General features: G+C 48.8%; 1 protein-coding gene across 2 annotated transcripts in view; it reads left to right on the forward strand.

The window, feature by feature from the left end:
• SLC22A18 (solute carrier family 22 member 18) overlaps positions 1 to 13,903 on the forward strand; it is a 63,517-nt gene extending 49,614 nt beyond the window's left edge. The window contains exons 8-10 of one of the 2 annotated variants that reach the window (XM_027898620.1): positions 4,596 to 4,697; positions 8,453 to 8,573; positions 13,622 to 13,903. In XM_027898620.1, the coding sequence (XP_027754421.1) occupies positions 4,596 to 4,697; positions 8,453 to 8,573; positions 13,622 to 13,809 (411 nt within the window). In that variant the 3' untranslated portion in view covers positions 13,810 to 13,903. The remainder of the gene's footprint in view (positions 1 to 4,595; positions 4,698 to 8,452; positions 8,574 to 13,621) is intronic. The other variant, XM_027898622.1, reaches the window with a different exon arrangement.
• The last annotated feature ends 385 nt before the right edge of the window (positions 13,904 to 14,288 follow it).

A 14,288-nucleotide genomic window follows, 5' to 3' on the forward strand; every position in this document is an offset into this window, starting at 1 on the left:
TATCTGAAGTCACATCTGTTGCTTAGATTTCAAACCACGGGAGAGGGTGGGGGAAGATTTCCTTTAAGAACTTTTTCTCAAAAAGAAAAACCAAAGCAAAATGCACCAAACAAAACTCTGGGTGGGACAAAGGGGTAGATATTTATAACCCTGAGGATCAAGAAATCATAAGACATCTGTTCTATTTACTGCATTTAAATTTGTATTGTTAGACAAACCCCACCTCCAGCCGTGCAGCTTCTGGAGGGACAAGTTGGTACGGAGTGATCCTGAAAAGATGAGAGAGATTCCTGGAGGAGAGATTTACATTGCGTATCATCTTATCACCAGTCTGTCCCTCTCACTTTTTTTTTTTCCCTGCACAGCAAAAGAGATGATTAAAGAGCCGAGGATTTAATTACAGCCAGGTATGCCTAGGGGGAAAACCCACTTGGTGAAAGGACCTTGCAACAACAAACAGAAAGTTCTCCAGTTTCCTCGCTTTGAAGGATTTATATCTATGGAGGGGGGCGGGCTGGAGGGGGAGAGAAAGCAATTAGGCTGGAGTTAGCAAAACACACCGTCCTCTTCCCCCAGTTTGGCAAAGTGCTGCCTTCAGCAGTTTGGTCCTCACCGACAGCCCTCCTTTCAGTCCCACCGCCCTCCTGCTCCTCTACGAGACCTGAAATACTTCTCAAATGATTTCTGGCATCACCGTGTCAGTAAAACAACTCCCTTTTGCCCCGCCCAGGGCTTTGTACCACCTTTACCCTGTGCAGAAAAGCCTTATGATTTGTTTGACCCCCTGTGGTCTGCCCCAGCTGGTGCCCACCCGCGCGTCCCACCCCAGCCAGCACTGCGCTTGCCCTGGGAACTGCCAGATGGGCACAATTTCAAAGGGGAGAGATACAGGTCCAGGGCGTGGGAGGCTGCTTCTGATGTGAATCATGCTATCTGCACTAGGGATGGGGCCCTGCATCTTCTCTACTAGGCTGTACCAGCTTATCTGGCCTGCTGCACCTGCCTTTCCGACCTTCTCATATCTTTTCATTTCCAGGCTGTTGGGTGAAAGGGAACTTATTTTGTTGCTGGGCTTTGTCAAGCTTTCAGTTGATGCTGGTGAAAGATTCTTTAGAAATAGTGCCATGTCCTCTGAGCATGGAGGACCAGCTGAGCATCTGCATAACTCCTCTAACCTCCACGGGTGAGGTTAGCAGGTGCCAGTCTGTTCAGCAGCCACTCCATGCAGCAAGGCTAGTGCTTCAAAAGCCTTCCAAAAACTAGCACCTTAAACTTTCAAACAGAAACAGTCTTTTCCATCCTGAAAGACATTGCTGAAATTTGTTAGAGGTTAACAATAAAATGGGTAATTGGCTCTTCTGAGCAAACGGAAGCTGCTGCCTTCCCAGAACACAAATACAGCAACAGAAGCAGGGAGTATTTTTCTATGTGATTCGCTGAATTAGTGTAACAAATACTCAGTTTGGTGAATCCAGCTTAAGGCCAAGGAGAGATTTGGCTATTCTTATGCATTTACTGGGAGACTTTTATTTGCCTTTAAAGAAGGAGAGGGGGGAAGAAAAAAAGATGAGTTGGTTTTTCCTGTGACATGTGTACACAGCCACAGGCAGTGCCTGTTATTTCACTTGCAAACAATTTCCTCTCTCTTTTGTTTATTGATGACAGAAGGCATTCCAGCCAGGTACACTGGCTCTTCCCCAACTTCAAAGGAGGTCAGGTTACAAAGGCAAGCACCATCCAGCATCATGAAATACGGGAGGGGAAGGCCCATCTCAGTTGATCTCAGGGGAGTTTATGTGCAAGGGAAAAGCCCAGAACACACCAACAGCAATAAAAATAAGGATAAATCCCATTGCTGCTTTGTCAGCCACCAGAGCTTATCCATGGGAGCAGTTATGGCTAAGCCATCTGCGATGTCCCTGCTACCTTGTGGTAATGGAAACACATGTCCAAAATCTTACATGGGAGAGTGCACATGAACCACCTTTCACTGTCACCTTCCCAGATGTGCCTGCACAGACAGCTGCTGCTCATGCCAGTCCAAGGGCTCTGTGGACAGGGAATATTGCAGGCTGGAAGTAATGGGTTTTCAGGTCTAAAATTCAGACTGGAAAGTGACGTCAGAGCTCCTGGTGACTGGAAATATTATCCAGCACTTAAATCGAGGCTCTGTGTCCAGATTCAATATGATGGGACTTGCCTGCTTGGGCTAATGGATGGATCAGCAGCAACCATGCTGGGGAGAGAGGCAGGGAGTCCGGATAACCCCTGGGAGAGGCTGCAGGCTTTGTAACCCAGGGATTGCTGCCCAGCCCCAAAGGGAAAGCAGGTGACTTGGGCTCATGCTTGCCCCTGGAAATAGTCCCACTGCCAAGTTGGTTGATTCAGCAGTGATGTTTTACCTTGTGCTTATATTGCCACAGCCCGAGTGATGGGAAAGCCCATGCGGAATGCCAGTATTGGCACAAGGACCACCCCTCTGCTCTGCTCACTCTGGGGACAGCACGGGGTCTGCACATCCCCAGGTCCTCCTGCCCAGTGCCGGGCTTTGCTGCAGTGGTGCTTGTTGCCTGTGCTTAGGTGCTCATACGTAATGATGGAGACATTTTTGGGTACACCACTCCCAAGGCCATCAGGCAGGGCTGCTCTGGGAAGTTGCTCTGGGAAGATGTTGTACCCCAGTGACTCAGGGAAGGGCAGGGACGAGGCTGTGCCTGTATGGTGTATCCCAGTTAAATATGCCATTCAAGCCTGGGCAAATTAAGAAACATGTCCTTTCCTTCAATGGCTCAGTTGAGCCAAACTGGGGTTTGGGTGATGCCACTGCTGAGTCAATCCATGCCCTGCAATGAGGCTCAGCCCCCATCCCATGTGACTCAGCACAGCCCCAGCTGGGGCAAGCCTGTAGGAGGGACTGGGAAGTTGCAAAAAGTTAATGACGATTTTTGGAGCACTCAGCTTAATGAAGCGTTACTCAGTGGCTTCTCCACCCACCCCCCGAGTAGGAGCTGCGGGGGCAGTATCAGCCTCCTCTCGTGTCCGCAGCAGGGCTTTCAGTCAGGATGACTCAGGTCACCCCATGCATTGTCCAAGCATTGCGCCACAGCAGCTCAGCCGCTGTCCCAGAAGCTTCTGGGCAGGGAAACTCACACGGGACCTGTGCCACTGTCACACGGTGTCTGGGCACACGTGAGCCAAGCTCTCAAGCCCTGGCAAAAGGCAGGGACAAGGACAAATAGGAGGCAGGAAAAAAAACACTTCCTGGGAGCCAAAACGTCGGCTTGTCGTGATGTGCCCTTTTGTCAAAAATCCTTTATGCTCTGAATCAAAGTGAAGAGTTAAATTTTTATGGTTTTCCATGAAGTTGCAGCTTGTTGGAAGTATATTCATTTTGTAGCTATTGTTCTTTATATCAACTTTATTTTCACTCTACTACTATTTGCATTTTAGTTTGGTTTTTTGTTTGTTTTAGTAATTAAGTTGATTTTTCTGGACGGCTTGTTATAGATTGACATTTCCTTTCTTTTTATTAACTTACTTTCTCATTTAATTTGCACTCATTTCCTTCCAGCTGAATTTGAGTTTCAGCCTTAGGACTAATACAGCAAGGTTGAGTGTGGCATAGAGTCATTCCTGGTCCAAGCAGACCACAGTTTTCTGAAGGATGGACTGCCATAGAAACAAATCCATCCCACCAAACAGAGCATTTTGAACTAGAGCTCTTCTTTCAAGTCAGTGGGGTTTTCATTTGGATCATACAAACTCTTTTAAGGCAGAGAAAACTCAGTAGATTCCTATCTGTCCCTCCCCTGACTTGCAGTTAATCAAGGGTTATTTTCTCTGTGATCTCTTCCAGCCTCTATCCTCTCTTGGTCACTTGGGCCAGCATCACCTGAAGTATGGGAGATGTTGAAATAAAAGAGGGAATTCACTCTGCAAAGTGGTGGAAAAGTCAAACAGTTCCTGGGATTTAAATTTTTTGCTCCTCCTTCCCTCCCCCTCTCCCCCAGTTTTTATTTAAAATCTGTAAAACCAGTTCCCCACCCCTTACATCTGCATGTACTGCTGGGACTGGGTATTAGCATCTCTGCCATACTTGTTTCATGCCTAAAAATTATGCATCAACCGATTTGTATATTTATAGTTTAAAATAATGGCAAGAGAAGGTACAGGCATTTTCCTCCTCTGCGTACAAAAGTACAGTCTTTCTTTGGAAAGACTTGCCAAGAACGAAGACCTTAGTATTAACTGTATTTCACAACATCACAAGTTAGCAAAAACAATTTGTATCTGCAAGAGTTTTTAGAAAGTTTTGGTCAGTGCTGGTGGCAAGGCAGTGACGGTAAACTAAGGCATGCACCCTGAGTAAAGACTTCCAGCTGATGGGATGGCTCTCTCCCTAGGATGCAAAATGCTTGAAATAATTGAACATGTCTTCCAACTGTTTACTGTGGCAATGAGGTCCTTTTTTTCAAAAAACTCCCAGTGGAATAACCCATTTAATGCCTTTCGTTTGCTTGCAGCACCATAGCAGTTCTCGTTTGTTTAAATGATTATATATCAGGCTTAATGGTGCTCATGTGTTTCTTTCCCAGGTTGTCCAGGGTTTGGTCGTTGGAAAACTCGCTAACCACTGCACAGAGATGACGCTCCTCAGACTCAGCGTCTTCGTCTTTGCCGGCGTGGGCCTGGGCATGGTAAGGCGGGTGTGGGATCATCCACAATGCCCTTCGTAATGCAGCGACACAAGGTCCGTGAGACCTGTCTGTGAGCTCTGCCCCTTGAAATGCCACCCCTGGCTTTGTTGGGTGGTCCTCAGGGCAGGGGAAAACCATCTCTCCTGGGCCTCTGCGCAAACAGAGCTGCGCTCAACGTAAGCATTGCGCCAAACCATGATAAAGAGCCGCGTGAGTAATAGTTACAAGGATTAGAAAAATATTAATCTCGCACAGAAACTTGCTAAGTCCCTCCTGAGTCACCGGATTTGCACAGAAATCCTGCCCCGGTCTTGTCAGCAACTGCTTTTCCTGAACTACCCAGAAAGTAAATGAAGATTATGAGGAGGGGAAATAAATCACTGCAGTTGTACACTGCTGTGAGACGGTGAAGGTTGTGCCCTCTTCTTCTGGGCTTTTATTTTTACCTAATCTCCCAAGGTGAGATGATTTGGGGAAGGAGGTAGCAAGGCAATAATGCTGTTCCTCCATTTTGGGATAAGTGACGCTACCTGTTGCTGGCTGTGTCTCTGCTTGGGTGACGGTTGATGCCAATCTCAAAGGGTAATTGGAAAACTGATTTCATGTAGGCAGCTCTGCTGCCAGCTGTGTTTGCTCAGATAAGCCACGTTCAGGGAATTGATAGCTCTGCCCAGGCCACAGGGATTGAGGAAGGGCATGCACGGTCCCCTCTGTGTCCCATCCAAGGACAGTTGAGCTGCGTCAGCCTTTCAATATTCCCTGCAGGATTTGGCCTCGAGCCTTGCTGCTGGGGCCCTGGGGCTCCCACTGGTGCAGGTAGGATGAGTGCCATTCCCACAGCCATACCACAGCCATGGGGAGGTCAGGGCCAAGTTCTGGAGGGGATTGAGGTTTGTGGTTCCCAGCTACATGGATGAGATGAAGCACTTACACAGCTTAGCTAATCTGAGGCTAAATCATGTGTCTGAGATGAGGCTGGAAAGGGATGATGGATGCAGATGAAGGGTTGGCTCTGCAGATGGAGTGTGGTCCCCCTCTCTGGGATTTTGGGGCTCACAGAGATTCTGTTAGGTGTAGAATGCTTGGAAAGGGTCCCTTCTGATTGGTGTCACAGTTTTAGCTGGCATTGCCATGCCCCCTTAATATGGGACATCTGCACAGTGCTTGGTCCTCCAAAGCATGGCCTGGGAAGGACTTTGAAGGTCTTACCAGTATCTTTTGGTCATGGCTGGGAGCAGTTAGGTGGGGCCAAGGTGGACCTGGCCCATCTGGAGACCTTAGCACACCTAGCGGGTCGCAGGGCAGAGTGCTGCTGGGATTGCATCTGTGAGTTGAAACCCCTCCCATGGGAATCAGGCAGAGGAGCAATATGGAGTGAATAGCTTTGGCGCACTGAGGTCTCACAGACCTCCGGGGAAGGCTGGTGCCAGGTGGAGGTTGGAGAGAAAGCCTCAGTGGCAGTGGAGGGGCACACACAGGGATGTCCCAGTGTGGGGAGGCTCACACTGACTGCACAGGGAGGGGAACTGGGAGCCAGGAAGGGAAATCATCTTAGAGTTGGCAGTTATGCCAAGCCCGGAGGGCTGTGGACATCCTGACAGCACAGTCCTGGGGACAAGGGTCAGCAGTGACTTCCCACGAGAACTATTCATAGGCAAATGCAGCTGTGATTCTCTTTGCCCGGGACGCCTTCTTAAAAAGCTCTCTGTCTGAGCGGCTACCAAGGAAACATCCGTTTCTGGGGTGGCTTTCTGTCTGGGTGGGGATCAGCGCCGGCACAGCAGCAAGCACAAATGTGGAAGTTAATGGGTGTAGCTTTAATCCTGCACAACTGCGGGTGGAGGAGCATCCCACCTGCTGTGCCCCTGCTGCATGTGGCCTCCAAATGCAGCAGTTCCCCTCTCAAAGGATGGAAGTGAGGGAAAAGACTAGCTGTTAATAAAAGAGATTCCAGAACCCATCTTTATATCCCTGGGAGGTGAGCTGAAGCGTTTCTGGGAGGCTAGCACAAGCAGCAGCAGGCAGACAGCACTGCATCTGGGAAGAGGCTGCAGGATGTTCCCAGCACTAGGCAGCTGGAGAAGGAAAAGGGTGGGCTGGGAGCTCGGCAATAACACCTGGAAAAGGAGAGGAGGGGAGAACTAGTGTCTGATCTGCAGATGCGAGCCAGGAGAGCGTGGGCAGGGCTGTAGGAGGGCTTGGCGGTTGCGACGGGGAAGCTTTTCTCTTTGTCTGAAGGCACGGCTGTGCCTCATCCTGCCTCACTGCCTGCATTTCCCAGGCATTCGCTTTCAGAGTCTGTCTCCTGAAACTCCTGGTTCTGCCTCCCTCACCAGAAAAACACCTTCAGATCTGCTCAGGTCAAAAAATCTGCTACCTACCCAGCAGCTGAGGAGTATCAAAGACAGTTCTTCCTGAGCCCCAGGGAAATAAGGAGCCATTTCCCCTGGTTTTACAGGAGACACAGATGTGGCTCTGCTCTTTCCTGCACACTTACTCCAGCTCGTGAGGGAATTTGTACGAAGAAGGAGGGATTACACCTGATTTTTCCTATGAGCTCCATAGTGTTGTCCCACAATGACACTTACCCTAGCAAGGAATTACTCTCCTTCCTTCTGTTTATGTACCAAACACTTGTTCCTGTGTCTTTTTTCTCTGGTTCCTTAATCAGAAGTGCCTAGATCTTAACCAAAATGTAGGCAAAAAGCTCCTTCGAGGAGAAAAACCTGGCTGTGTGTGACTCTAGAGAGGAACTAAGAATAAACCTCAACATTTCCAAGTCATTAGTGAGCAATGTCTCTGGGCTTTTCCATCTTCTGTAGCCAAAAGGCAAGGACAAGATCTTGGGGCAGAGAACTCCAGAGAATGAAACTTCTGGCTAAACCAGTGACAGAAATGTTTTCCAGCCACAATAACACACCTTGAGACATGGGTGAGGGCAAGAGACTTGCAATAAAGGGGGAATTTCCTTTCCATGCCCCAGAGAAATCCATTCATTTGACCAGCAGGGCATGTGAATGAGCTGAGAGCCGCTCTAGCCCCACGGCTTAGGGAGCCTCACCGCTTTTGTTTCAGTATTAAACAGCTGGAGGGATGTCTCCGTTAAGAATATGTGCAATAACAAAATCATTACTCTCCTTAATTATGCTCGCTAATGTGCATTTATGGCCAGAAGACCTATTCCAGATTACTGAATTTGGTGAATTTATTAGTGAGGAGGCAGCAGAACAGGATTAGAAATCCCAAAGGTACAGTGTTACATAATGCACCGTGCTCATTTATTTTGACAACCTCAGTTTAGTTTTAATTATTTATGATAATGAACCAAAAAGCCTTCTCTAGGCTCTTTTGTATAAGTAATGGAAGCTTCCTGAAGTACACCACATACATCTGCTGTTCAACATTTCCTCGGGAGTTGGACAGAAGACAGAAGACAGGGGGAAGGGTGCAGGGACGTCACTAATTCCCAGATGCTAAAAATACCCACAGCAGTGCCGGAGAAACGTGCTGCCAGATTGTAGGGTATCACTTGCTACTTGATCCACATACTTGGAATAATTCACTGAATACAAATGGCAGGCTGTGAAAGACCCTGCAACAGCCAAAGCCGCACCATCCTGTATCATTTGTGGCTCCCACAGTTCCCCTAAGTCATGGGTTTGACTCGTGATTTTTTTTCCCAAGGTTGTTTCATGCCACAAAGTCACCGTCTGTACTCTCTAATGATCTGTGGTCTGTTCTGTTCTGTCCCTTAGGCCCTGATGAGGACTGTGTGGCACTACTGCATCATTGCAGTGCCACTGGTGTTTGCCTTCAGCATGCTGGCCACCATCACCGACAGCATCCTCACCAAGGCTGTCCCCTCCTCTGACACTGGTAAGACTCATCAGAAAAGATCAGACTGGTATTTTCTCAGATATGAGTCCATCAGGTGCTTCCCAGCTCACACCACCGCTGTCAAGCACTGTAATACACTCATGTTGAATGCCCAGTTCTCCAGCAGATCTGGCTGGGCAGTTGCATACAATGGGTGTCAGCAGAGCAGATGAACAAGGACTGGTTGGGCTATATGGAATGAACCTGAACAACACTGAGTAAGCGTCCCATGACCCAGTGCTCCCAGTCCTGTTCCATCTGCTGACATCCATAGTGGTGGGCGCAGAAAGCTAAGGCTTTCCCAAACTTTCCTTTCCATGGAAAGCCAAGGTATGGTTAAAAATCAAACCAAACCAAACAAAAAAAACCCCAACAAACGCTGCTCTTCCACTGTGACTGAGAGGGCTGTTTGTTCACACCGTTTAACTTAGAGCATCTCAGCAGGGTATTCTGGATTGCCCTTCACAAACATGCTTTGCCTGATGCAGTAATTGCCCCCTTTCTCTCTGTTTTGGCCTTGTTTCAGTCAAAGAGTTACTGTATTTCTCTGAGCAAGGCAGCTGAAATGCAGTGGTAGACATGTAAGTCTTTATACCTGGGGCTCTAGTTCTGTCGATGAAGGAAATATGCCTACATAGTTGTCATGGGAGCCTTGCTGGGTTTGTGCTGGGATGGAGCTGGTTTAACCCAGTTTGACGCCTTTTGCTCAAGCTCTTCCAGGATTTGATCCCAGAGCAGGTACCCAAGAGACTTTTTGCTTTAGCTGAGCCTTCCTGGGCTGGTCTGAACCCTTCATCTTCCCTAACAGCCATATGAGCAGACACCTCTGCACAGAGCCTACTGAGAATGCGAGTTATAGTTTGCACAGCCCATTAGTGAAGTTTATAAAGCACTTTTGAGATGCTTCTGGGTGAAGAGCTTTTCTGAAAATCACTTCAGTAGTTTATTTGTAGAGCTGACCCACCACATCTCCAACAAATGTTATGAGCCTGTGATTTCCAACTGTGATATTTCTACCCGGGAGGACCACTTATCCTCAGTCCTCACCTCTCTGGGAACTGTCTCAGCCCCTCCACTCAGCCCAGAAGAAAATTTGCTGTTTCATGAGTTGGCACAACATTCATGTGAGGGAGAGCTGAGGGGAAGGGCACCAAGCGGCTTTGGGACATAAAACCAAGCTGGAATTCATCCAGGCTCTTCTCAAAGGGGTTTTGTGAGGAAAACCGGAGCACTGCTTGGCTTTTAAAGCCCTGAGGCAACCTTTGGTCAGAGGAAAATGGGTTCAGCTGCCTCACCCTGCTCCCTGCCTGCGTATGTTTTTAGGCCAGCCTGTGCCTTGGTGGGATGGATGGTCTCCATTTGGCAGGATTGGATTGCAGGGCAGGATTGCAGGTTAGGATGAAGACAGCCTGTGGAGCTGTGCACATGGTCAGGAGAGAGTTGCAGATCATCAGGGCGGCCGTGGGCTGTTGGGGGCTTTCTCCTGCCCATCTATCCTGGTCCGATGTCATTCCAAGTGCTACTACAAACTGCAGAGTTACAGCTGGCTCATAATTGGGCATGCTGAGGAGGAACGTTTTGGCACAGAGGATTGTGGTGCTGGGCCAAACCCCTGTCTCTGACACTTCTCCCTCACCTTTCAAAGCATGCTTTTTCCTTGCAACATTTCCAAGGGAAGAGGCATCTAATGGTTTTGTGCTTGTTTTGCATGTACCCATGCAGAGGCCGGGGCGAAGGCAGGAATGCCTGACACAGCAGAGCCGGCAAGCTGCCTCTCCACAGCAGCTGCAGCAGTGATGGCGTGGGTGTCTCGCAGAGAAATGCGGCTATTAAAATGCCTGCCATCCATCCCTGGCCGTGGGTGGCACCCCGCAACTGCTACTCCACCCATACAGCCTCCCAGAGGCTGCTCCTTCCTATGCCAGCCCCAGACCAGCTCTGCAAACAGAGCTTTTTGGTGGGGCATTAGAAACCCTTGCTGTGAGCATGGGAAATCTGTTCTTATGAAAAGCTTTCCTGTCACTGGTCAAAAATCTGAGCACTAACTTGCAATGACTTTTACTTAAGAAAATCACACATTGAGAATTTGCCTGTGGAAATACGACTTTTGAACCTCGCCGCTGTCTTTTCCTGATATTCTTGTTAGCTTTAGAGCCCAAAGGGGGTTTTTCTTTGGGCCAGGAAAAAGTTTTCCGAGGAGCTGGAATTTGGGCTGAGCTCAGGTGTCCATCTCAGTACAGGGCTGGAATGGATGGGGCGTTGCAGGAGCGTAGCCTGTCCGCCCTTGTTAGACACTGAGTCACCCATCGTTGCATTTTAAATAGGTGTCTTGGAAAGGGAAGAGTGGGAGGTAGGATGGCACCATCCCTTGCACCCGTCCTGCTTTCAGGACTGATCTGAAGTTGCTTCCTACCAAGACTGATGAGTTTGGCACTTGCTCGTTGCTTGTGGCTGGGGCTTTGCACTGAAGCAAAGGTAGCAGAAATTATTTCATTAGTTTCCCTTTGATATTCTTTTTCCTTCTCTTCATCTTCAAAGGCAGGAAGAGAAAATTCAGCGACACATGCACGTGCTGTTCAGCTGAATATGTGAGCTGGTGGGAGGGCAGCCCCAAGCCCAGGGAAACTTACATCTTCACACAAACCCTCCTTGTCCACCCTGGTCCTTCCTCAAGAATGGAGGTCTTGTTTCTGCACAGATTCCCCCCCCTCCCCCTCTTGGGGGGGGGAGGGAGGCAGGAAGCCCAGCAGAACCTCCCTGATTAACGGGCCCCTCTGTCATGATTCTACTTGCACGTCACAACCTTAGGAGGAGAGTTTGCAGCCAGGCAGGGCTTGGTGCACTGAACCCCCCAGCTTCGCTCGGGCTGTGATGGTTCAAAGGCAGCCGCTGGCAATGATGACCTAATCGTTAAATCAGGCCCCACGATCGCCCCATGGGCGTTGTGGCTGATCTGGGCCAGCACCATCATCTGAGCGAGGCAACAGGATGTGAGCTGGAAAGGAGTCGCCCGTCTTGGAGAGCTGCCAGCACCCAACCCTGAAACCTGCGGGAGGAGAGAAGGGCCGGGGTGAGAGGGGAGGCTGGATTCCTGGCTGGGACTGGTCATGCCAGGTATAGGCAAAGGGGGGAAAAAAGCTGGAGAGGGAGAAAAAAGGGCAAGGAAGGTGCAGAAAGTAGAATAGCAATGACGAAGAAGGGGAGCGTGTTCGTTGGCAGAGCTGCGCAAAGCAATGCAGGAATTTTTCTGCTGATAAGGTGACTTATCCCAGTTAAAGGTCTTGCCTTAAATGAGATCCATCACATGTGCAGCTTTGCAACAGAGCTAGGGACATGCTGCAGAGCTGAGATTTACAATGTCCCAAAGCCTGAGGGTGTCTGACATGAGGGATCTAATTTAAACCCATTAAATAGAAATTATCTTTCTCAGCAACATGTTGGAAAAGTGCAGAGGGAGAGCCCAGCCTTTTAAGAGGATGGATTTCTGCTCCAGAAAAAAAAAAAAAGGAAAGGGAAAAAAGTGCCTCCTCAATCGTAAGAGCCAGTTTGGCAATTGTACGTAGTAATTAGTTTAATTCAAATACCTGGAGGGGAAAAAATAATTGCAAAACCTGCCCAGAGAGTTCAGTGGTTGTGGGATGGTTCCCATTGGCAAAGGGTCAAGGCAAGGTCCCACCCATCGCCTTTGTGTTCCCATGCGCGGGAGGAGCGCTCAGCAGCGCTTCCCGGGAGATTTCCCTCTCCACATGGCTACGCCCTCAGCTTGGGCTCATTGCACAAGTATTTTAAGCATGCTGATAAAAGCCCAGCAGTCGCTGGCCGGCATTACAAGAACACCTGGCTGCCTGTTCTCTCTGAGAGCTGGGGATCATTTCCCCGTGGCTGCCCATGTTAAATATCACACTCAGCTCCACATCTTCTGGTATATGGGACAGCATCCTCCTCATCCTTCCCAGATGCTGCTGTCCTTGTGAGGTGACACCACCTCAATGAATGTTGATGGAAAATTGATGCCAGCAGCCCAAATAGTCATACTGATAGTAAAAAAATCATTGCAAAAATAATTTCAGAACTGGGCACAGATTTCTTATATACGCTGCCAGCTTGCCATTCCTCTCAGTGTTTGGGGCTAATGTATTTTCTGCTCCACTGAACATGACAACTGTCGTGCACAAAGACCACAAGACAGAAGAGCGTAAGCAGCTGTGTTGGGGGCCAGCTCTGTGTTCTGGGTGACGTCCTGGCTGTCCGTCTGTACGTGAAAAAACCCTGCCTTTACCAAACTGGAGGTGCTTCCCCATGCTCTGAGTTCCTGTAAATGATGCAAATGTGAGGGCTGCTGGAGGGGGAACCAGCCCAGCCGGGAGAAGGGCTTGCATATCCATCCAAATGGAAATATCTGTTCTTTTTGCAAAGGGAGCTGGGGGAGTATCTCAAGGGTGTTCAGTCTTTATCTGTGGTTTTATTTATTTATTCTTAAAGATCTAGTTAGGCCTAACCCTCTCGCTCCTGCTGAGCCCTCAAGAGCTGTTTCTCTGTTCCACACTAGAGAATAAACTGCAGTACTAGCTTGAGCAGAACAAGGCCCACTCAGGTATTTATGAGATTGAAAGAACCTGTGTGATTTGCTTGGAAGTCTCAAAAACAACCCTAGAAAGTACCTTTCCATCCCTAATCCCATGCAGTAGCTGCCAACCCTGCCGGGTGTGATGTTCAGCAGTATCTTCTGAGGCCAAAGGCATCCTTGGACCCTGGTGACAGCAGTGGTGAGCACCGACTTGCCTTTTGGGCAGTGCTACAATCACACAGACTGCTCAGTAAAGAGCTGAGCTGGCTCGTGGTGGAAACTAGTCCCCGTGCCTCCAGGAGTCTTTAACCTTAGCAAACCCTAATTGGACCGCTATAAATTAATGCAAGAAGTTATTTGAAGTGATTTGCCACTACTGCAGAGGAACGCCATTAGGGATGCAGGGGATCCCCCATGCTCTGCTCTGCTTTTCTATCCCAAGACTTGCTCTCACCCTGTGTGTCTCTGCCGTCTCTCCTAGGTGCCATGCTCGGGATTTGCGCCTCAGTGCAGCCCTTGACACGGACAGTGGGCCCAACCATTGGTGGAGTTTTATATAAACAGTTTGGAGTCTCCTCCTTCGGCTATTTACAGCTAGTGGTCAATATAGGTTTGTTTGTTTACCTCTTAAAGAGTAAAATCCCACTGAGAGAGGTGAAAGGCCAATAACTCATGTGCAAGAGACTGCCTTACTTTTCCATAAAGATGGTTTTGGGTTTTATTTTTGATTCTGTAAACCTAGAATAAAACAACGTGAACAATCCTTGCATTTTGTCAACGTTTGCATCTAGAGTAAGGAGCAGATCAGTTTGCAAAGCCGTTGGAATCATGCTGGAGCAACTGGGGCCCGTGAGACCCCAGGAGCTATCAGGTTCCCCCCAACCCCCCGCAGCAGTGGCTGTCATTGTAGGCAATAGCCCCTGATCCTCACCTGTTGTCAGGCAGCATTCCTGCTTGAATTCACTGAAACTGAGGGGATTAGAAGCCAGTGCCTTTGCTCTGGCTGGCTTCTTATTTCACTCCTGCAAAATGATACCAAGGAAAATGGTGGGGAATAAAATGTGGGTATTATTTTGGTGTATTAAATGTACCTCCTAGCATTCTCATGCTAGAGGGGAACAAGGCCAAAGGCTTTCAAACGCTGTGGC

The sequence above is a fragment of the Empidonax traillii genome, unplaced genomic scaffold (assembly GCF_003031625.1).
Source record: "Empidonax traillii isolate 1590-97213 ecotype Southwest subspecies unplaced genomic scaffold, ASM303162v1 scaffold608:size386988, whole genome shotgun sequence".
Taxonomy (NCBI): domain Eukaryota; kingdom Metazoa; phylum Chordata; class Aves; order Passeriformes; family Tyrannidae; genus Empidonax; species Empidonax traillii.